At 57.3% G+C, this 22,234-nt stretch overlaps 5 protein-coding genes across 5 annotated transcripts; 2 read left to right on the forward strand and 3 right to left on the reverse strand.

Annotated features, from left to right (window-relative positions):
* Positions 1–294: 294 nt before the first annotated feature.
* On the reverse strand, positions 295–1,737 carry IWZ02DRAFT_379278 (Ser/Thr protein phosphatase family; the record flags this gene model as incomplete). The annotated part of the gene is made up of 3 exons (XM_066765035.1): positions 295–594; positions 674–1,164; positions 1,212–1,737. The coding sequence occupies 3 exons, from the start codon at positions 1,735–1,737 to the stop codon at positions 295–297; spliced, it is 1,317 nt and encodes a 438-aa protein (XP_066622037.1).
* Positions 1,738–3,630: 1,893 nt separating this feature from the next.
* Positions 3,631–5,109, forward strand: IWZ02DRAFT_491745 (uncharacterized protein; the record flags this gene model as incomplete). The annotated part of the gene is made up of 2 exons (XM_066769769.1): positions 3,631–3,880; positions 4,064–5,109. 2 exons carry the CDS (start codon positions 3,631–3,633, stop codon positions 5,107–5,109), a joined length of 1,296 nt encoding a protein of 431 aa, XP_066622038.1.
* Positions 5,110–5,194: 85 nt separating this feature from the next.
* Positions 5,195–20,145, reverse strand: IWZ02DRAFT_521775 (uncharacterized protein). The gene is made up of 2 exons (XM_066770805.1): positions 12,839–20,145; positions 5,195–12,774 (listed from the first exon to the last, which is right to left on the reverse strand). The coding sequence occupies exons 1-2, from the start codon at positions 20,108–20,110 to the stop codon at positions 5,281–5,283; spliced, it is 14,766 nt and encodes a 4,921-aa protein (XP_066622039.1). The 5' UTR covers positions 20,111–20,145; the 3' UTR covers positions 5,195–5,280.
* Positions 20,146–20,324: 179 nt separating this feature from the next.
* Positions 20,325–20,932, forward strand: IWZ02DRAFT_470419 (mitochondrial 54S ribosomal protein bL12m; the record flags this gene model as incomplete). The annotated part of the gene is made up of 2 exons (XM_066768800.1): positions 20,325–20,540; positions 20,603–20,932. The coding sequence occupies 2 exons, from the start codon at positions 20,325–20,327 to the stop codon at positions 20,930–20,932; spliced, it is 546 nt and encodes a 181-aa protein (XP_066622040.1).
* A 331-nt stretch (positions 20,933–21,263) lies between these two features.
* IWZ02DRAFT_379749 (CTD kinase subunit gamma CTK3-domain-containing protein) lies at positions 21,264–22,071 on the reverse strand (the record flags this gene model as incomplete). The annotated part of the gene is made up of 3 exons (XM_066765060.1): positions 21,264–21,638; positions 21,688–21,864; positions 21,916–22,071. The coding sequence occupies 3 exons, from the start codon at positions 22,069–22,071 to the stop codon at positions 21,264–21,266; spliced, it is 708 nt and encodes a 235-aa protein (XP_066622041.1).
* Positions 22,072–22,234: the final 163 nt, after the last annotated feature.

Below are 22,234 nucleotides of genomic sequence, written 5' to 3' on the forward strand. Positions count from 1 at the left end.
GGAGAAGAAAGATCGAGGTAGGAACGCAGTGACGCAAGCTTTGCTCCAAAGTAGTAGTTCGTCAGGAGAAAGGCAATGAGTCGACTGACGAACACAGCCACGTCGTCCAGCGCAGTCGAAACCATTCCACTGAAGGCCGCCTGACCAGTACCAGGTCGCTAAGCAGTCCAGTCCAACTGATCCATAGATACTTCCCTTTCCCAGGTTGAGCTTTCCCCATGTGCGCCGCCAACGCCATACTAACAATAACAGAGGTATTCGAAAAGACGCCGCATCATTGCAGGGACGAAGCCATCAGTACTCCTCTTCTTCCAGCAGCGCCTGCCCCTTGGTGTCTTTTTCCTTCTTCCCGCTGTTCTTGTCCTTGTTCTTGGAGTAGTCCTTGCATTTGACGTCGACGATGCTCTGCTGCACGGGCCCGCCCTTGGAGTCGGCCTCGACGACGAGCGCCGTCAGCTTGCCGCCGCGCACGCAGCCCGTGTCGATGCCGCGCGAGTGCTTGCGAATGTTGAGGCCGCGCTTGGAGTCGTGACCGTAGACAATGGTCATTCGGTTGTCCGGGTTGGGCACGTGCGACATGAAAAAGTTCCAGTACTGAGTATCGGGATTAGCTGGATTCGGAAGGTGGGCACGCGACATGAGCGGCGGCTGTTAATGGTGGATATTTGCTTACCTTGTCCCACGGTGCGTAATCGCGGCCCTCGCTTGGCACCTTGGTCTCCAAATCAACGCTGCGCATGTTCATGACCTGATATGGGTCTTGTCGCTCCAGCTCGATTCCCGGGACCAATCCGGCGTGCGCCACAACGATTTGGCCCATTCCCGGAAGTGAGCCTACACGCAAAATGACCGGACACTGTTGCAGCCATTCAATCTGCTTTCCGTTCAATGACCGCGCCAAGGTTTTGTCCTTCTTTGCGCCGGCGTTGCGCACTTCGTCTTCAGATAGCGTCTTGCTGCTGTTGGCGTCGGCAAGGGCCATTTTGAGCGACTTGTGGGTGAGAAGGACGCGGTCTTCGTGATTTCCACGCACGCACGAAGCCTGCATGTCACGCGCAAGGTCGACGACGCCTGGCGAGTCGGGGCCTTTGCTGACCATGTCGCCGGTGAGGATGAGGTGATCAGAGGTGGGATGGAAATTGACCTTGGCGAGGAGTTCGACCACTGTTGCGGCGTTAGCATGCGAAGAAGCAATGCCTCGTTGCACTTACGCTCGTCTTTGCAGCCATGCACATCGCCAACAAAGACAAGGCGCTGGTTGTCTGCTGCGGAGCTGGGAAGCAGACTTGGGTCTAGTTGCTTGACGTGCACCATGTCGTCAAAGGACGGGCGCGCATTTGATCCATAGACGCCCCAGCGCGTATTGCCAGACACAGCCTCGGCGAAGCTCGTTTGCTCGTGCCAGTATGGCTGGAGTATCCAGCGCCAGCCCAGCCAGATGGCCACGAGAAAGCCAAGACCCAAGCAAACGGTGCGCTGGACGCGGCGAGGGACGCGACGGGAGCCGTGGATGAGGAGAGTAATGACTGCGGGAGTGTACCAGTTGCGCTTCTCGGCGTAGAAGAAGTCGTCGTCCTCGTCGCTGTCAGAAAAGAGATTCTTTTGCCACTCGTTGGTGACCATGTCAATCAGCGGCCGGCGCTGCTGATTCTGCTGCCACTCGCGACCTCTGGCTCCAGCGGCCAGCGGAATGTCGTCATCGCTGAGGGCGGAGGAGCGGTCTTTGTCGCCAGCCATGTAGTGGGCGTCGATCGTGTGGGGCGTGGGGGTAAATCGGTTTGCAGAGGAGGTGGAACTGGTGACGGGAGAACGGCGGAAGCGAGCCGGGTATGCGCGTGCAGGAGGACGAGAGTATTGTTGGTGTCGTTGTCGGGGCAAGGGAGCGGGACGGTGGTCAGACAAGCTGGTGCGAGGATATGCGTCGTGGTAGCGGGTTTGCCGCGAGCGCGAGCCTGCTAGCGGCGTGGCATCCAAAGAGAAGGGGGTTTGAAGGAGGGAAGCCGTATCGCTCGGGCGAAAGAAGTTGGCGTGGGCAGCGGTTGGGGGGATATGGCGAGAGGAGTGGTAGGCGTCGTCGTCGTCGTCGTCGTCGTCGGACGTGTCCGGGTGGTAGCAATTGTAGTCATCGTCCTGGCCGCTGTCCATGGCTGCTGCTGGGCTGGCTGCCTTGTGGCCCCAAAAAGTGGAGCCTCGTCTCGATTTAGAAACACGCCAGCGTCCGTGAGCACCAACTTCAAAGACAAAGACTGCAACAACAGAAACAGAAACGAGTGTCAAAGGGTAAAAATGCAGTGGGTTGGGTTGGAGTAGAGTTTACCTGACGTCGCCGATGGTCCCGTCCCGAGCCACGCATCCGCCAAGCCAGGGGCCATTAGACCTAGACGCAATCTAACCGCTCCAAACGTGCCAGACCCAGCCACCCGCCACTCATGTCCCTCTATTGTTCTTCAGGGACTGAACACCGTTCCAATGACCTTGTAGCCCCTTGCTCCTACCAGACTGCTGGTTCCCAACGGTTTGTTGAGACTATCGAGATCAAGTGACGACAAAAAGGGCCAATATCAAAATGCAACTCAGTCAGACAGTCAGACCCAGAATCCATCAAACGTCATAGGTACCCTCAATCTTGGATTTCGAGAACCCGGCTATTTTCAAACTCTATTTGCCAATCCCAAGGGCTGCCGAGCAGGGTATCACAAGGACCTCCTTACTACCGTGCCGTCGTCACCTTCTTCACGCTGGTCTACATTTAGGACGCTCTGTCAACCACCAAAACAAGCCCACCGCCATGTAAACATTTCTCCAGAGCGGCTGACATGAACTTCATCTGAATAAAAACAGCTTTATGCGATTCCCCAACGAAAAGTACACCTTTCGAGCCACCACGTCTTGCGCCACGAACTTGTCCGTCTCGGCCACGAGGACGACTAATCTGAATTCAGGCAAGCTGTGTCCCCCACTGCTCTATTACGAGTTGCAGCAAATCCTGGAATTTCCAAATATTCAATGATGCGCTTGCTCAAATGTTGGCAAGAGGAAAACTTATGCGGTCAGACTGGCACTGACACAAAGGAGACTGCTCGACATGCTCAGCGTCAGAAGAGAGCTTCCAAGCATGAGTGCCAAAAGTGAAGATTCTCGACCAACCATCTTTTCCAGCAGCACAGTAAAAACGCAGCTGTCAAACATCTGCAGACGCGACTGAGGTGCGGTGCGGACAAGCGCGGCAGACAAGCAGTGCGCTTAACCCCAAAACGGCAATAGCTAAAACGGGGGCGGCTTTCCCCCCACAAGACCCTGTTCAGCTCTGCAACGGGTACAGTACGAAATCATGGCACTGTCCGTTTGCTCTTTGGTTGGTCCCTAGCGCTGATCGGAGACGCGTCCAGTCTTTAAACTTGCCCGTCTGTCAACCCTTTTTTCGGATGCTGGCATGCCGACTGCACGGCTTTTGATGCTGCGCCGTTTCAGCTCACGGCGTCTCTTGTGATTCAACAATCGTTCTTGATTTTCTTGCGTCCCTTTGTGTGACTGAATCCAGGTCCCATCATCATCATCATCATCATCATCATCATCGCCATCGCCTCCAACTCCAACTCCTCGCCTGAAAGCTCCAAGCCAACCATCAACATGGCTGTCGCTCCACCGCCCTATATGACGCAGCTCATCGGACAAGCGCAGCTGCTGGCCACGCGTAGTTGGGAATGGGGCACGCTGTCCGAAGCCCTGCTCGAGTGGTACAACCCGCAGTACTCGGTCTTTGGAGACGACCCGTTCCCAAACGGCTCCATTCCGCGGACGGACCCGAATGACGTCGCCAGTTTGAGATATGCGACTAGGCATATCTATCTGGATAGTGTTACTTTGGCTGGTGGTGATGGTATGGATTTCGCATTTTCTGGGCATGAGGTGGAGCGTTTTCTGCGTTGTGCATTGTGTTGTGACCCCTTTTTGTGCGCTTTGTCTCGCCCCTGGCTGCTGTCTTGCCGTTTCGAAACACCAAACATTCCCCTTGGCCAACCTCCTTATCCAAACATCCGCTACTCACTGACACATTTTACAGGCTCATCCGCGGATCCCGCCTCCTTGGGTGTTTCCGCCGTCCTACGAGGCGCTGTCCAACCTAGCTACAAGGCCGCCGCCCAGCGACAGTACGAGCACCTCACGACAGCAGTCCCCCGCTGGCCCAACGGCGCCATCTCGCACCGCGAAGACTACGCCGAGCTATGGGCCGACTTCGTCTCCATGGTCCCGCCCTTCCTCGCGTACTATGCCGTCGCAGCGGGCGACGCAGCGGCGCTGGCGGAGGCGGGACGGCAGGTCCAGCTTTATGGCGAGGTGCTCGCTGTTCCAGGAGAAGACTGTATTTGCGGGGACGACGGCAAGGATTCAGGAGGTATAACCGAAGAGGGGGAGTCAGGGGGCGTGACCGGCGAGAGCAAGAGCAAGAGCAAGAGCAAGAGACAACAAGACGCCAACCCCCTAACCTCCGTCCCCACGGCCGGGCTATGGCGCCACATCATCGGCCCCGTCCACGCCGACCTCGGTCTGTGGAGCACCGGCAACGCGTGGACAGCCTACGGCGCAGCCCGCGTCCTCTCGACCATTCTCCACAGCCCCTTTTTCACCACCACCACCACCTCCACCTCCAACTCCAACGCCAACATTAGCACCATCGACCTCGCCGCCCAATCCGCCCAACTCACCTCAACAATCAAGCGCATCCTCGACGCCGCAATCTGCCTCGACGCCGCCGACCCGCGCGAGCCGTTCCTGCGCAACTACCTAAACGACTCGTCGTGGTTCGGCGACGCGGCGGGCACGGCGCTGCTAGCTGCCACGGCGTACCGGATGGTCGTCATCGATAGCACGATGTTTCCTCCAGAAGTGTATGGCGCGTGGGCGGATGAGAAGAGGGGGGCGGTCGAGGCCGTGGTGGATTCGCGGACCGGTGTCGTGGGACAGGTTGTTAATCCGTTGGATTGGGGGGATCGACGGCCCGCTGCGAGGAGCCCGGAGGCGCAGAGCTTTTTCATCATGATGGTTGCGGCGTGGAGGGATTATGTGGGCAGTGTGGGAGAGGGAAAGGGGAAGGGAAAGGGAAGGTGATTGATGCGTGGATTTTGTGTGTATGTATAGTCTAGTGAACGAATCTATGTATGGAAGAAACTACTACATTTTTCTTCTTCCAACGCCCTGAACAAATGTCCCAAACCAAGACCAAATCATACAAACGCCGCTGCCCATCCATGCCTCCTAAGCCCTGTCTCTGTCTCCCACTCACGAAGCCGTATCCACAACCTCAGCAAACCACTGCCGCAGCGCCGTCGACAGGACGCCCGGCAACTCCTTGACGTCGCGCACGACGACGTACCAGCGGAAGGGAAACGAATCCATATAGCGGCGCTTAATCAGCTTTCCGTCTTCGAAGCGGACGTCGAGAAGATCAAGCACGCTGCCCTTTGCCTCGCCAGCTGCTGCACCACCAGCAGCATTGTCACCAGCGCCATTCGAAGTCGGAGGGCTGGCTCCCGGCGCATCCACAACCACAAAAACAATCATGATGCGCTCCTCCTGCGCCTGCCGCACCAATCTAGCAACATACTCATGATCACCACACACACCATCCGAAATGACGAGCGCCAGCTGCCACAGCTCAGCCTGGGCTCCCGAGGCGCGGGCGCGCGCATCGCGGAACAGCGCAATGGCGCGCTCGACCAGCGCGCGCACGTCCGTCTTTTCCTGCGCAAAGCCAAACTGGCGAAACACGTCGACGCCGGCGTCGGCGGCGAAGGGCGCGTCGAACGGATGCGCGACCCGCACGTCGCCGCCGAACCGGACGACGCTCATCGAGCCCGCTTCGAGGAGCGACAGCGCTTTGGAGACGAGGGCGAGCGTTTCGAAGGCGAGCGAGGATGTCGCGGCGTCGCCCATGCTGCGCGAGTCGTCGAGGGCGAGCATGATTTGGTACGCGCGTTTGGAGGGGAGAGAGCGCCGGAGCCAGATCTTGTCGCGCTTGTATTGCGAGGCGATGTAAGGGATGATGGCTTTCATGTTGAGGCGCTTGCCGGTGCGGTGGCCGCCGCGCATCTTGGTGGCCAGCGTCGGCGCGAGGATGAGGCGGAGCTGCTCCGTCAGCGACTGCGAGAGCGTGCGCGTCGTTGCCTCGTGGTGTTGCCAGAGGGCTCGCGCGGATGCGGCGCTGCGTGGGTAGTCTTCTTCGGCGAGCGACGTCGTCGACAGCGAGTGCTCGACTCGCTCGAGCTCGGCGTCGCTTTCGTCGCCGAGTGGGTTTGCCAGGTCATCGTCTTGGACGTCTTGCGGGTCGGGCTGCTCGCGCTTCTCGCCCACAAAGGCGTTCGGCTGTCCGCTTGACTGCTCTTGATCTTGCTCTTCGGGGACATCCCTTTGTGTAGGCTCGGCGTCTTGCATCTGAACATCGTCGTCGTCCTGGTTGGCCTCTTGCTCCGACACCTCTGGCGGCAGGTTCTCTGGCAGTTCAGCCTTGTCGTTGACATCTTGAGCCATTTCGCGGTCGAGCGCCTTGGCCTGATCCTCCTCGGCGGCACCCAGGGCCTGCGCGTCCGCGTCGGCGTCATCATCAGGGAGGTGCTCAAAGTCGGCATCCGCCATGTCGGTGTCCTTTTCTTGAGGCTGAGGCGCCCGCTCTTCCTTGGACGCGTTCTGGATCTGTCGCTGCTGGTTGTACCACTTCTCGAGCATGTCGCCCAGCTTCTTGAACGGCTGGCTCTCCTCAGCGGCCTGCAGCTCGTCGTCTCGGCCCACTGCGTCTTGTTGTGCCGAATTGCCACGGGCTCCTTGCTCCTCGCTCTCTGCCTGCTGGTTCTCAGCCGAATCGCCTTCAGCGCCCTCTTCTCTCTGAGCGCCGCTCGACTCGTCCTTGTTGTTGGACGTGTCGTCGTTAGCATCGAGACCCACTCCCGTTTCCGCGGCAGCGTCGTCTTCAGTCTTTTCGTTTTGCGTCTCATCGGCGCCCTTGAGTTGGCCCTCGGTATTTTCCTCCTCTTCCTTCTCCTCAGGGTCGACCGCTTGCTCCTCCTTGTTTTCCTCGTCAATGCCAGGAGCCTCTTCGGGTTCATTGTCGAGTTCGGCCGGAGCCTCTTCCTCGTTGGCCCCCTCTTCGGCTTGCTGCTCCTCTCCTTCATCCACAGGACCTTCATCTTCTTCCATGGCATCGCCCATATCTTCCATGTCATCCAAGCCATCCTCGTCGCCCTGCGACTTTTGGTCCTCGTCGAAATTGAGGTCCTCGGGTAGATCCAGCGTCTCTCCCTGCTCCGTGTGCGGGTCCATCTGCTCCGTCTCTTCGGGACCACCAACGCGCTCCTCTTCCTCTGCGCCCTTCTCGGGCTCGTCCTCTTCTTCCTCCTGCTCCGCGGCTTCCTCCCCCTCGCTCTTATTCTCGCCCTCCTTCTCTGTAGCCGCCGCGTTCTCTTCCTTGTCCTTCGACCCCTTGGTGTCTTCGGCCTCTCTCTCCTTCTCATCCTCATCGCCGCCCTCATCCCACATCTTCTCATCGGTGGTGCTCGGCCCCAAATCATCAACCTCGCCCGTCTCTTCCTCCATCTCGTCCTCCTCCTCTCCCTCCTTTTCGTCGTCGCCCTCCTCGTCCTCTTTCTCCGGTTTATCTCCCATCTGCCCCTCCATCTCATCATCGCCCATATCCACTGCGTCCTGCTCGTCCTCAATGTCCCGCTCATCCTGCTTCTCGCCCTTGTCCTGCGCCAGCTCCGTCATGTCCTCGTCCTCGCCAATGTCCTTGCTAATGTCTTCCGCGCCCTCGCCCTCGCCCAGCCCCGTACCGCCCTCCAGCTTGTCCGACTGCCCGCCTTGCTGGTCTGCCGCCTCGGACGGCGTGCAGAAGCCACGCGTGCCGACGATGACGAACGACTTCGCCAGCCGGTAGTTCATGCGGCACGTCGCCTCGTGCAGCTGGCTGAAGCGCGCAATGGCGTCGTGCTGCGTGACACGGTACTCTTTAACAATGGGGGCCAGCGCCGTCAGCATTGCTCCGGCCGCCCTCAGCGAGACGTCGTCCGACGAGAGCAGGTGCAACGCGTTCAGCGCCGCACGCAGCGAATTGTCGATGCTGGAGGCGTGCAGGGCGCGGCAGCTGGCGGCCAGCGCGTTCCTCTCCGTCACTAACCACGACGGCAGCTCGACGGACGCGGGCAGCGCGTCGTGCGCTTTTTCGACGTCTTGCATCGCGCCCAGCACCGCGTCCAGCGCCGCAAACACCTTGTCACTGACCTCTTGGATACTGCTGGCGGCGCGGCGCGCTTCGTCGACGCCGCCGTTGACGGAGTTGGTCACTTCCAGCCATGGCACGATGCGCTGCAGCACGTGGTCCAGTACGGGGAAATCGTGCGCCCACTTCGAAATCTGCGAGCGCGTTTCGTCCAGCGCGGAGCCGATGCGCGCGATCATGGTGTCGTGGGCGACGCAGGACACGCCCTTCGGCAGCGCCGGGAGTTGCGAGACTTCTTTAAGCAAATCCTGCAGCGCTTGCGCGTGCGAGCTAAGTCCCTGAACGACATCGTCGACAGCCAGTTTCCCAAGCTTGGCCTGCGCCTCGATAATCTGCACGCCGACGCGCAGCATGGGAGGGACCCAAGCCAACGCTGCCGTCGGCAGGTCGAAACACGTTGTCGACGCTTCGTGGTAGTGGGCGGACAGGGCGTCGATCTGGTCCATCGTGCGCCGCAGCAGCGCCTCTTCTTCGAGGGCTTTGGACAGCGCTTCGCGCTGCTTGATCGTCGTGTGTAGCATGCTTTCGAAGTTGGCCACGGACCGCGCTACGTCGGCGTTTGTCAAGTCGCCCGAGTGCTCCCGCGCGATGTCGCGCACTTGCTGCATCAGATTGAGCGTCCTGTAGAGATACGCCTCTGCCGTCCTCGCACTCGCGCCATCCGTCGCCGGAACGCTCGTCAACCGCGCGAGCACGGTGGCCAGGGCGTCCTGCCGTGCAAGAATGTCGCCTCCAACATGCGAGCGGAAGCCCATCTCGCGCAGCGCCTTGAGCGTGTCGGTGAAGAGCTTGCGCTTCTGCGACTTGAGGTGCTTCACGTCGTCCTTGTTTTCCTCGGTTAGGGTGGACGGCGTCGCCTTTTGCAACTCGGCCATGGACGTCTCGAGATTGTCGAGGAAGTCGTCGATGTAGGCGGGCCCGTGAGGCCCACGCGGTCTGGCCATGCGGTGCATCAAGCGGACCGTAGCGTAGACGTCTTTGAAGCGCGAGGGGCGCGTCGTCCAGCTGGGGACATACTTCTCGCAGAGCGAGAGCGCTTCAGGGGCGACATCCACCTCGACGGTGGGCGACTGCGCGTGCGTAGCAGCAATGGCCTTGAGGCCCTCCGGCAAGTCCTGCAAGAGCACCGACTGGACGGGCTGGTTGAGCAAGACGCGGAACTTGCGGACCAGACGGAACAGCTTGTTGTGCGAGTTCTTTGCGCTCTGGCGCAGCGCGTCGATGTTGCGGTCCTTCCAGCTGGCCAGCTTGATGACCTCCATGACCTTCTTCTCCAAGTCGGCGCGCCCCTTGGCCACCATGTCGCGCACCGGCTGCTCGTAGCGGACAAAGTACCGGATGAAGTTGTCGAGTGCCGTGCGGACGGGGCTCAACACCGGCACGTCCATGGCCCGCATCGCGACGTGCTCGCGCAGCTGCTCCAGCAGCCGCAGCCGCGACGAATACTGGCCCGCCGTCGTGCTCAGGGCAAACAGCTCAAGCGTCTTGAGCAGCTGGCTGGCATGCTCTTCGACGGACGCCGCCTCGCTAAGGCTCTCGGCCGCCACGACGACCGTCTCAAACGCAATGAAGAACCAGCCCTTGCCCTCCTCATAGCTCCTCTCCGCTTCAATGTCAAAGAGCCGAGCCCACGTCGCCAGCTCCAGCTGCCGCCAGCCGATCAGCAGCGTCGTTGCGTCGTTGTATAGCGTCGCCGCGCTGTACTCGCGGCTCGCCACCTGCTGCCACTGATAAATGGCCGCGTGCAGCTTCTCGCCCTTGGTCAGGAATTTGGCCACTGGCTCGCCGTGCTTGAATGCGAGCAGCTCGTCGCAGAGAAACAGCACGTCGTGAAGCGTGGCGTGCTCGGGCCAGGCGTCGCGCAGTTGCCGGAACCGCTTTTGGATGCGGTGAACCAGGTCAATCAGCTTCTTGGCTTCGCCGATGTTGGCGTCTGTGTAGAAGTTGTAGTGCCGGCTAGGTGGCGTGTCCTGAAGCAGTTCCTCGCTCTTTTGGTGCAAGGCGAGGAAGATTGCCGGCAACGTGGCGTGCAGACCCTCTTTTCCGCCGGCGTTGGCGACTTGCCCGCTGCTGATGGCGTGAACAGCCTTGTCCATGAGCTTGCGAATCTTGTCAGTTGGTTGCGTCTTGTGGATGAAAATGTCGGCATGGGCAGACGCCAATCTACGCGTGAGCTCCTGCGGCGACTCCTTGTTCTCTGATCCCACCATCTCCCCTTGCTGTTCGTCGTAGTCTGGGAACATGGCGCGCAGCTCTTCCTCGGTCGCCTGGTCTTCGCCCTCTTGGTCGCCCTTGAACTTGTACAATCCCGTGTCCTCTGCCGCCTTTTCCTGATCAGCCGCCAGCTTCTCCTTCCACTGCGCGTAGAAGCTCATGAAAATGTCGTGGACGGTCGTTCGCTCGTGGATTGGCATGGTGCTGCGGTCCGGTTCGACGCTTGCGGTCACCGCTAGCGCGTTCAAAGCGTGCCAGCGCAAATCAGCAGTCTTGGACTTGGGCTGCAGGACTTCAAAATCCTTGGAGAGGACATGTCCGGCGCTACGGCTCATGAAGGGCGTGTGCGCCACGAGGTAAGTCAAAGTGTCATCTGCGCGACTTCCCCGGGTATCCAAGTTGGCGAGAACAACTCCAACCCTCAAACACTGCAAAAAGGCGACGGCTGGTCCGGTGATATCGTCATACGCGCGATACCCCTCGCTCAGTCTTTTAACAATCTGCCCAATATTAATCTCCAGCGTCGGATCCCTGATCAACTCCGCATCGCCGCTCTCAATCGCCCTGACCAGGCCATCCAGAGTCCGCAGCAAATTGCCAAACTCGCCCGACAGCTGCACGAGCTCAGAGGTAGGTGGACGGGCAATCTGGGGTACGGCCGGCTCCGCGCCCATCCGCTCAATGTCGTCCTGGATGAGCGCCGTGCGCAGGTTGTTGGTGCGTCCGCTGAACGCAGTTTCGAAATGCTGCAGAGCCGCGAGGCTGGCGAGCAGGCTTTCGCGCTTGCTTCCGAAGAGCCCGCGCTCGACGAGCGGCCGCAGCGCTGGGTCGAAGGGCTTGTCCGGGACGTAGAGCCAGAGACAGCCGATGGCAAGCGCGATCCAGGCTTGCCAAGGGGCGACGGATTGGGACGAGATGTAGGCGATGCTGTCATGAAGCAGACGGAGCGCAGTTTGGAAGTAGTGGTTGTCGGGCAGATCCGACCTCAGAACCGGAAGTGCGTTGGACTGTCCGTCTTGCAGCAGGTCAGCGTGAGACGTGATGATTTCTTGCAGTAGACCGCCGTGGAGTTTGTCGAGGAGCGCTGTTTGATCGAGCATCATGTTCTCGGTCTGCTGGGCGAGGGCTTGCCCGAGAACTTCCATTTCCGACTGGAGCAAGCCCATGCGCAGCAGCGATGCCTCGCTGACTGCACCAAAGCATTCGAGTAGATAGACGTGATAGGACTGCCTGAGAGCAATGGGACCAGCCTCACTGGTGCCTCCCAGATACTGCGACAACCTGCCGTTCAGAACTCCCGTGATATCATTTGATGCCGCAAAAGCAGCTCTCGTCGGCCGTCTCGCCAGAAGCGTCGCCAGCGCCATCGCACCATCATTCTTCTGCGCACCAGCCTTCGCATCGACAAGGTCAGCAAATTGGCAAAGACCCTCAAACGCATGCTCAAAGAACGGTCTGACAGGCTCGCGACCCTCAGGGACATTCCTCTCCAGCTCATCAATAGCAGTTTCGAGACCAGCAAGCAGCTCCTCAGCCGGAACACTGCGCGCCGAAACAAGCTCGAGCGTACTTGCGAGGCTGATCCTGACGCGCGCCAGCTCCGCCAGCGGCACGTCGACCTTCCACACCGCGTCGTCGAACCTGTCGGCTAGGGCCTCCAGCTTCAGCAGCCCAAGCAGCCCGTCGTATGTCGGCGGCGTATGCGGCTTGAACCGCTTCCAGAGAATCTCCATGCTCAGCCCCGTGCGGAGCTGGCTTTCCATCCTGAGGCCTTGGAATGCGTTTTGCAAGGCGTCGCGCAGCTGCTCGGAAGGCCTAGTCGCGCACTCGAAGGACTGGAGGCATTGCTGGCCGATCGCCAGGTAGACTTGGAATACGGCTTCATCCACTGCCGCCGTGTTTGTGAGGCGGTACAAGTCGTGCCAGAACTGGCGGACAGTCTTTAGCGAAGCCAGGGCAGCGCCGTCGTTGACGCTGTTGCGCAAGACTTGTTGGGTCCAATTGGCAAGGCTTTCCCAAGCGCTTCTCAAGAAGGGGCCAACGCCGGCCAAGTCGTCCCGCGCCTTTGCAGCTTTCGAGGGTACTATGCTGCGTCCGAGCCTCGTTCGGTCCTTGATCTTGATCTTACTCGACGCCTCTTCGACGGCGCGGAGCAGCTCGCGCATCTTGTGAAGGTCCTGGCAGAGTTCAAACAGCGCAGCCAGCCAGTAGGAGTCGGGGGAGGCTGAGGCGGAGGCGGGAGCACACTGGTTGTATAGGACGAGCGCTAGGTTGTTCAACGGATTCATTGTCTACATAAGACGCGCAACTATCAGCATCTGTTCTATGAGAGCCAACAGGAGCGAGGTCACTGACCTGCGCGGATTGAAAGTCGTCCTCTGCCCCAATCAGCTTGGCCTGGGCGGCGACAAGCTCGTTCGCTTGAGACATCCATTCTTGAGGTATTTGGGTAAACAAAAAAATCTGCTCCTGCAGCGACGTCTGCAGTTCCTCTTCGCTCACTTCGACTAAGCCGGCTGATATTTGATCGTGGAATGCGACTAGCTTGGCTGAATCATGGCGGCTCAAGTGATCCACACTCGTGCTCGTGAGAGTATCACTAGACGCATGCTCCGGTTTTTCATGACCAAGGAGTTCCAGATGGCGGAACCTGTACAGCGATGACTCGAGCTGAAAGGCGTAAAGCCCCTTCTCACCTGGCGTGGGCTCATCTTCCGACGGCATCATGAAGATTTCAATAGCGCGGTTGCGCATAGCTCTACTCAATTCGCCGTGTCTGGGGTCCATGGTCATGAAGATACGAAAGTTAGGATGCGGCAGTACGATCTTTGCCTCTCCATCGTTGGTGCTGTGCTCATTAATGCTCAGGTAGCTATTCGGCTCGAGCAACGAGTTTAGCCTATCAAGCACAGAACTGCTGCATAGATTTGCGTTGTCCAAGATGAGCCATTTTCCTTGCTCTAATGCTTGAACAAGCAGTCCGTCGACCCATTGGAAGCGGGCTTGGTCAACGGCCTTGGCCTCTTTTTCTAGCAGATTGAGCTCTGAAAGCAACTCACCCGACGTTGCCGAGGCGTTGGCCGAAAGGAGCTGAGTCAGTACTTCTCGAATGGCATTGAAATTCATTTGGTCGATCCGCGAAGGAGAAGCAAGACGGGAAAGGGAAAGCAAGAGACCCAGCAGCTCAGGAGATGGCTGGGGAGAAACCAGCTGAGAAATGACTGAAGATCGAGAGAAAACACTTAGCTTTTCCAAGAAACGCGTCACAGCCCGGGATGGATCAATCTGTTCGTATCCACCGACCAAGTCCATGGCGTCAATGTCGGCATTCATGGAGCTGACAACGAGCTCGGCGCCGACGGCGGCCGCAAGGTGTCGAATCAGACTCGACTTGCCCGAGCCTGGTGGTCCAACTAAGATGATTGGCCAGTTGAGCTGGACAGCAATCATCATGGACTCCATGACTGAGAGCTTCGACTTTCTCGTCTCGAACGACGATCGGAGGGGCTGCAACACTGGGTTTCTGGGCAACAGTCCCAGTCCTACCTGGATGTGGTCTTTGCCGACGTTGTGGAAGAAGCGATTGCGCTTGCCTGCGCCCGAGAAGCATTTGTCAAATAATTGGATGGCCATTCTGCGGTCCAAGTCGGTTCTGAACCGCTGGGTGACGATAGTATCAAGATAATCTCTTGAGACACCAGCTGGAAGCAGTCCTTGGGAGGATGTGAGAAGCTGCAGCCATCGGAGGGTGTCTCGAAGGTTGAACTCCCAGGGACTGCCCAAAGAGCCAAACTTGCGATTGACGACCTCTTCTTCGAGGGTTGAAATGAATTTGATGAGCCATTCAATGTCGCTCTTCTGGCACGCTGGGAATTGCTGTTTGCAGATCAAGAAGAGGTCTTCGGGTCTAAAGACATCGGCGTATACAACGGTGAAACGATTGACAAAGGACGCCGGAAGACCTTTTCGTCCACCTCCTTGGTGATGCGGGTTCTGTGCAGCAAAGACTCGGAATCCGACGTGTTGATGGAAGGTCTGGTCGAGCTCAGAAATGTAGACTTCCCCTCTGTGGTCAAGACAAGCGTTGAGGCCCTCGAGGACTGATTGGGAGGCCAAGTTCATCTCGTCCAGCAAGACCCACTCGCCGTTCTTCATGGCCTTTAGGAAAGGCGCGTCGCGCCAGGCAAAGGTTCCGGCCTGAGCTCCCTCGACAGGGACATCTGAGCCAAAGAGATCCATTAAATCAGTCTGCTCCGAAAGGTTAATGCGCGTAAGAGGTATCCCTACAGCCTTTGCGATGGCCGTGACCAGAGATGTTTTGCCGACACCAGGATTGCCTTCAAGTAGAATAGGCTTGGAGAGTTGCAAAGCCCGGAGCACTCTCATGGCATTGGATTTGGTCGTTGGTGCCTTCATTGAGAAAGAAGGGTCCGAAACTCCCAGACTACTCCGAGGCACAGAGAATGATCCAATGGAGAGTGACGAGTCAGAGGAGCTGATTTCTGAAGGCGCAAAGTAGATTGCCTTGGCATCAGAACCGACCAGCTCGCTGAGCTTCTCGAGACACATGGCTCTTTCACTGTTAAGGTTTGCCGGCGAGATTGCAAGAAGCGCCGCAGGATTGGCACCAAGAGTGTCGACAAAAACCATTGCTGCACCTTGGACGACACCAAAGACCGGGTTATTGGCTCCACAGCGATTGACAAAGCTGACCCACGCCAACGTATCTCTGATGGAAATGGAAGACGCGGCCGAAGTGTTGTACTTTTCGTTGAACCATTGCGAGAAAGCCACAATTGTTTCGGCATACTCCATGGCTGGAGGCGCCAATTTTGACTTGACGATTTGCGTAATGTCGTCGAGGTCGGTGAGAGCGGGGACCCAGATTTCCGTGAAACGATTCCTCAGAGCCGGAGAAAGCTCCTTCTTGCCATAATCGCCACCTGGGTTCATAGTTGCCAAGAACTGGAATCCCGGAGAGGCCTTGACGAAAGAATCATTTGGCCCCTTCTCTGCAAGCAAAAGAGAGCGGGAGGACTCGAGGACGCTATTCAGACGCTCCAGGACTGAGTCGTCGGCAAGCGAAATTTCATCAAGCAGGAAATAGTTGCCCGTCTTCATTGCCGTGACAAGACTTCCATCGGCCCATTCGAATAGAGAGCTCAGTTTGATGCGCTGTGCATGAATGGATCGTCTGACTTCTTCACCAAAGATGTCGGACTGTTCCTTGAGAAGCTTTTCGTACATGCGCATCATCTCGTCGAGCGAAGACGCGCTCGTCTCCAAGCCAGTGCCAGTCTCAGCGAGAGCAGCTCGCACGTCCCGCGCCAGCTGCTCTTCCAGGAATGCCCGATTTCTGATTGGCCTCTGAGCGCCAATCAAGTCTCCCGTCTCCGTGTTTTGGTGCGCATTGACGATGAAGAGCTGCTTTTTGAACGCGTCGGCAACCATTTGGCAAACTGTCGTTTTACCGCAACCGGTCTCACCAACCAGGAGCACGGCTTCGTTGTAGCGCAGAGCATTCGCAACCAGAGCGTAAAGTCTGCGCATAGCCCTCGTCCACACGACGCCGTCGGAGTTGACGTTTTCCTCATAGGTGCGAATCTCTGGAGTTCGGTCCGCTGAGTACAAGAGGTCTTCGTCAATGTTGGTTTGCTTGATAACTTTTTCAATGACGCGCTTCACGGCGAGGCGTTCCTCAGGCTTTCGGACACGTTCTGCCAGAAGCATGTAGCCTTGTTCTGCGAGCTGTTGTGAGGTTTCCGGTCCGCGCATCGCCCATCGAAACAAATCTCTGAGCGTTGCAAAGCTCTTGCTCTCAAACAGGCGGTTCGTCTGACGCAAGATGGATAGCTCGCGGTACACATTGACGATGTGGTCACACCAAGAGCGAGGCAGCTGCGTCCTTCGCTCCAGGATGAACTTGAGCTCGTTGACGGGAATGTCATCGAAATGGAGCTCCAGAAACCGATTTCTGAATGCTCGCGACAAAGTCTTTCTACCACCATAAAGCCCAGCAGGATTCTGAGTCGCAAAGAGCATGAAGTTTTCGTGCGGCCTTACGACTTCCTGTGTCTCCGGGATCAAAAGTTCCCTGTTGTCGTCGAGCAGGCGATTGAGTGCTTCCAATACATCGGTGGGAGCCAGGTTGAGCTCGTCAAGGACAATCCAGTGTCCCTCACGAAGAGCCTTGACGAGAACACCTTCCTGAAACTGCAGCTTGCCATCGTTGCCAGATATATAGGTGCCGAGGTATTCCTGAAGGTCTGTGTGCTCGTGGTTGTTGATGCGGACGAATTTGTTGCCTGAGCGCTTGGCAAGGTACTCGATCATACTGGTCTTACCCGAGGACGTGGGACCCTGAATAAGGACAGGAAAGCGCCTGGTCGATGCAGCGCGAATCAAGTTTGTCAAGTTTCTCCAGACAAAATTGGTGATGATGTAGTGTTCCTCGTCCGTGGTGGGAAAGTTGCCTTTTCGAAGCCACTGCGGATCATTGTGCGCATTGTTGAGCCACTCCTCAAATTTGGCGTCGTCCTTGGATCTGCTGATTCCCTTTTTGCGCAAGTCCTGAGCATTCCTGCCGTCATCCCGGCGTATCTGAACGTAATCTCGGTCCTTGTCGGCTGGCTTTCGCAGAGGTGATCGAAGCTCCGGCTTCAAGTGCTTGATCACTGCATCTGCGACCAAGTCTTCGGATGCCTTGTCCAAGAAGGTCAAAAAGCTCATGCAGAATCCCTCATACAGAGCCCTTCTCAATGAATGCAGCGGCGCCGTGTCAAGTGCGTAAATCAGGGTTCTCGTGAGTGTACGCAAGCTGAAGTGGGGTTTTTGGTTGGCACTGTCCACTAACTTGTTTTCGCCATTCAACGTTTGAATTTGCAGATACAAATTCGCAACATCAGTCGAGATCTTTCGGTCAGTGTGCAGGTACTGGTCAAGATAAGTCTCCACAACACTCTGCAGACTCTTCAAATCACGATCCGGGCTCTCGACGTAGAGTTCAGTAAACCGAGAACGGATCCCAATGGGCAAGTCTTTCTTTCCGACGTCTGTCGCAGGATTCATGGCCGCAAACACGCGAAAGTCTGGGTGAGCTTCGATGCGCTCAACGTTGCCGGTTTCTGTGAGCAAGATGAACGGCTTACCGCCAGAACCCCCAGTGAGAAGGTCTGCCAGAGCCTCGAGTGTGTCCGGTGCCGCCAAGTTTATTTCATCGAGGAGTACCCAATCTCCGTTTCGCACAGCCTTGACAATGTTGCCCTCCATGAATTTGAAGGCGAACGCGTTTGACTTGTTGGCTACCTGGGATTCCAGGAGCTTCAGGTCGTTGGCAAAACTGTCCCAATCAGCGCGGTTGAACGATGCGGGGAGTTTTTGTTGCTTTTCGACTTTGCGTTTCTTCTTCTTCGGCTGGTCGATATCCATGGTTGGAACAGGGGACTCCTCTTTTGGAACACGGGCTGCTTCCTCGACCATCTTAAGGGCTTGCTGCCAGAATTTGCAGACGATCTTCCATCTTCCCTTGGACATGTGCTCGTTCAGCTGGTTCAAGAATAGACGGTTCTTGTCCTGGGAAAAAGTAGAGAGAAAGAGGTCATCGAATCGATCCTTCATTGGGACCATAAGACTGCGAGTGTTGACTGGTTTGAAGCCACCCAGGAGGTCACCGCTCTCGCTTTGCTGCGACAAGTTGAAGACCTCCAGCTTCCGGCCGAGCTCTCCCGCAAGATGTTGGATTGCCGTAGTCTTTCCGGTTCCAGTCTCACCAACCAGGAGAAGAGGTTCCCTGTGTCCAACAGCAACGGCAATCTTCTCCAGCAGGCGTCGAGTGTGCTCATTAGCAGCAAAAGGTCTTGCATTTCTGCGCTTCTTTCGCTGACTTCGTCGCAACGAGATGCGCCCAATAGTTACTTGGCTAATTTGGTCATCCGACGAGGGTTTGTAGGCGATTGGGCGTTGAGAGAGGAGATGATCCCTCTTTTGCGGGTCAATGTGGAGTTCCCGTGCTATGCAAGCAACTATTAAGTCCCTTACGACACCTTGTTCCAGGCTGCCAGCGAGACAATCGACTGCTTCCAAAAACACGTTGTCGAGATTTCGAGCGTCGATGCGACTGCACCACTTGAACAAGTCGCGAGAAGTCACAGGCCGTATTATACCCGACTTGCTTGCGGCAATAGACTTGTCTTTAGATGATTTTCGGAGGCTTGAGTAAACGCTCATGATCTGGGGCACGAGGGCGTCAGGCACGCGAGAGTATCCTTGGCGAATTATTTGGCCCAGATCTTCCTCCGGCAGCATTCGAAGAGGTACTCGTCTCCAGAAACGGCCACCCAACATACTACCTCCTGGCACGATTTCCTCGCCCCGCAGGTTCAAAGTCGTTCGCAAAGTCGCAATAATCTTGAAACCTCGTGCTGCTCGTACAACCTCGCCTCTGCTTGGAATGAGGAGTTCGCCAGATTCAATCAGCGGCAAGAGCGTGCTAATGACCTCGTTCGGAGCACGATCTAAGTCTTCTATCAGCACCCAGCGCCCTTCCCGGACGGCAGTAGTAAGCACTCCCGGACGCCAACTGAAAGTGCCAGGAGTCGAGCCAGTAGTGTACATGCCAATGAGAAGTTTGGCATCACTTTGCTCGTTCAGATGGAGGGTGACCATGGTGTCGAGCTTGTTGAGCTCTCGGGCAAGGTGGCGGACGATGAGGGTTTTGCCGGATCCTGCTAGACCTGTCATGAGCAGCGGTCCAGGCCGAATCAACTCCTGAGCCACAGAAGTGAGGTTCTGAATGGTTGTATTTGTTGGTACAAGGCTCACTCCCTCGTCAACAGACGAAGAAGCGGCATCAGACCGCGGCAGTAGCACTCCATGGATTTCAGCAGTGTGAGGCCCAAGGTCCTTGCCAGTAATGACGCGGCTGATGCTAGCAGGCTTGTAGTTTGACCTTTCTCCCCGTGCGCCTTTCAATGCCTTGGACAAATTTTTGTGTCTCTTCTCTTCCCACAAACCAAGGAATCGGCAGTCTATGCTCTTTCCCTCCCATTCTCCAGGAACGGCGTCTTTTCCCACGTATTTTGAAATCATATCTTCCATTGCCGCATCTGCGGCTCTCAAGCAAAGAGAAAGACATCGGACGGCGAGATATCGGATTGGGAGGCTTGGGTGTACGAGGAGTGGTTGGAGAGAGAGCGGTGGTATCGTTTTCGCAAAAGTTTCGGTATCGCAAACGAGGAGTCGAAATAGTCCGAGGAGAAGTTGGATGAGCTGTGAAAGCGTCGCTTCGTCTGAGCCGCCGTATGCTAGGGCATTGCCAATCTGTTCGGCGCCATTGCACAGCACAGCTTCAGCGTGGTCGGAAAGGTGCGGCGCAAACTGCAATATTCTCGCGTAGGCCGGAATGACTTGGACTGGCGAGTACTGCGCGGTCCACACGCCGCGTACCTCGACAAAGAGAGGCTCGAATAGCGTAAAGAGGTAGTCGGTGTATCGTGGGTCCAGAGAAACTCGAGCAAGGTCCGCGATGAATTCCCGGTTGGAGCTGTTCCGGAGCAAATATCTCAGCTCCTCTGGGAGGTCATGGAGGCGCACATGAAGCGCCGACAGACCCCAGCCGCACTCCATCATGGCCCTCTCGAGTGGAGGAGCAAGATTCGAAAAAGGCGTGGAGTGTTTGGAGAGCAGTCGTGAGCGGCGGAAATTTCCAAAGATGTTGAAAGTGGCGCTAGACCCAATTAGGCAGCGCTGGCCTTGAGATTTTGAAGCGCCGCGGGAGTTCACCACCTACCGCGTCCGAGTTCCACGCCAGCTTCAAGCAACCTACTCCACCGCACCCGTCATCATGTTTCTCGCCTGCCAGTCTGCCCTGCGCGCCTGCGCCCCCTCCGCCCGCGTCTCGTCCGTCCGCGCCTCCACCTCCAGCGTTGCCCGCGTCACTCGGAGATGGCAGTCGACAGAGCCCGCCGCCGCACCCGCCAACCCAAAGATCGCCAACATTGTCGACCAGATTAGCCAATTGACTCTGCTGGAGACGGCAGACCTCGTCTCTACCCTCAAGGTAACCAGCCAGACCATCAATCGTCCTGGGATGCACGCTTTGCTCATGCGTTCTCTGTCCAGACCCGCTTGAACATTCCCGACATGCCCGTTGGCGGTTTTGCCGCTGCTCCCGCCGCCGCACCAGCAGCAGCAGAGGCTGCCGAAGAGGAAGAGGCCGCTCCCGCCGCGCAAGAAAAGACGCTCTTCACTCTGAAGCTGCAGAGCTTCGACGCCGGCGCGAAGCCCAAGGTCATCAAGGAGGTCAAGAGCATGCTGGGTCTGAGCTTGGTCGACTCGAAGAAGTTTGTCGAGAGCGCACCAAAGCAGATGAAGGAGAATGTGCCCAAGGACGAGTGCGAGAAGATCATCGAGACGATGAAGGCTCTGGGCGCCGTTGTTGTCATGGAGTAAAGTCGAGCATTTGGACACGCGATGACGCGAGGACATGTCGGCATAAAAGGAATGGAAAGCTTCGTCTCGGCCTTGACAGACGGCAAGGCGCAGAAAAGACTGAGGCAAAGGCGCGGTCGAGGTGTTTTGGCTGTTTTCATAGACGGCCTGACTAGTGTACAAATACGGTCGATAGCCAGTGGGTATCTTGGGCCCTGGCTAGAATTTCTCCAAGTCTAAAATACCTGAGCGGTCCCACGCTCTGAACGCCGCTGCCATGCATTTTCCGTCTTCTCCAGAATGTGACACCCGTACGCCACGCCATGATTAAAAAGTTCGTCCACTCCCAGACTCAAGAGTCCAGGGCAATGGCCTGCCTCCGCTCTGCCGCATCCTCCTCGGCCGCCGTAAAGTCGTCCTCGCCAATATCGCTACTTTCTTCCCAAAGCTTCTCATACTCTGCATCATTCTCCGCATCAACCTGCCAGATGACTTCTCTCAGTCTCTTGTGTCTCTCTCTGTCTTCCTCGATTCTCTGTTCAATCTGCCTCTTGTCTAACCGTATAGCGCCGTTTCCACGAGGTGTGTGCCTTCCGCTGCCGGGTGCGCCGTTCGAAGGGGAGAGCGTGGCGTGGGCACCAGAGGTATCGCGCTCCTTGAGGCTGTCTTCGAGCTCGGAAACTGTTTGGGGGAGAAGCACCTGCTTCTGCGCCAACCCAGCAAGCACCTTACCGACCATCAGTGCTCGACCAAGCATTATTTCGAGGGAAACGTACCCTGCGGACAACTTTGACGTTTGCTGCGCCAGACCCGTCACTCGGAGCCACCGCGTCTACTACTCGGACCATGTCTCGCTGCATCATACGGACGAACTCGGGGTGGTTCTCGCGGATAGCCAGGTCGCAAAGATGCTCGATGAAGTACATGATGTTCGCCCGGTTGTTCATATTGTTCTGGATCCTTGTAAGCAAGCAGCACCCGAAACGAGACCAAAAAAAGCTCACCCGTTCCAACTGCTCCAAAATGCACGAGTGCAGATCCTCGTCCATGTCGCGGTACTTAAGCGCATAGTTTGCAGCCTTTTGCGCCGAAGTAACGGAAGCATTGAGATGCTGCAGCTGACTGGTGAAGCGCATGCGCACTTCAAAGGGGTCCGCCATGGCGAACGAGGGTGGAGAAGGAAGAGGGTGCGGCGAGAAGGCGGAGGAGAAGACGAAGCTTCGTGGACGGTGATGCGCGCGCAGTTGGCTGGCGCGAGTCGCGGTCCGGTTGGCGTCGGCCCCAAAACCCCACGCCTTATGACTCGCCCCAAACGTCAACACC

The sequence above is a fragment of the Phyllosticta citriasiana genome (genome assembly GCF_038021145.1).
Source record: "Phyllosticta citriasiana strain CBS 120426 chromosome Unknown IWZ02scaffold_8, whole genome shotgun sequence".
Classification (NCBI taxonomy): Eukaryota; Fungi; Ascomycota; class Dothideomycetes; order Botryosphaeriales; family Phyllostictaceae; genus Phyllosticta; species Phyllosticta citriasiana.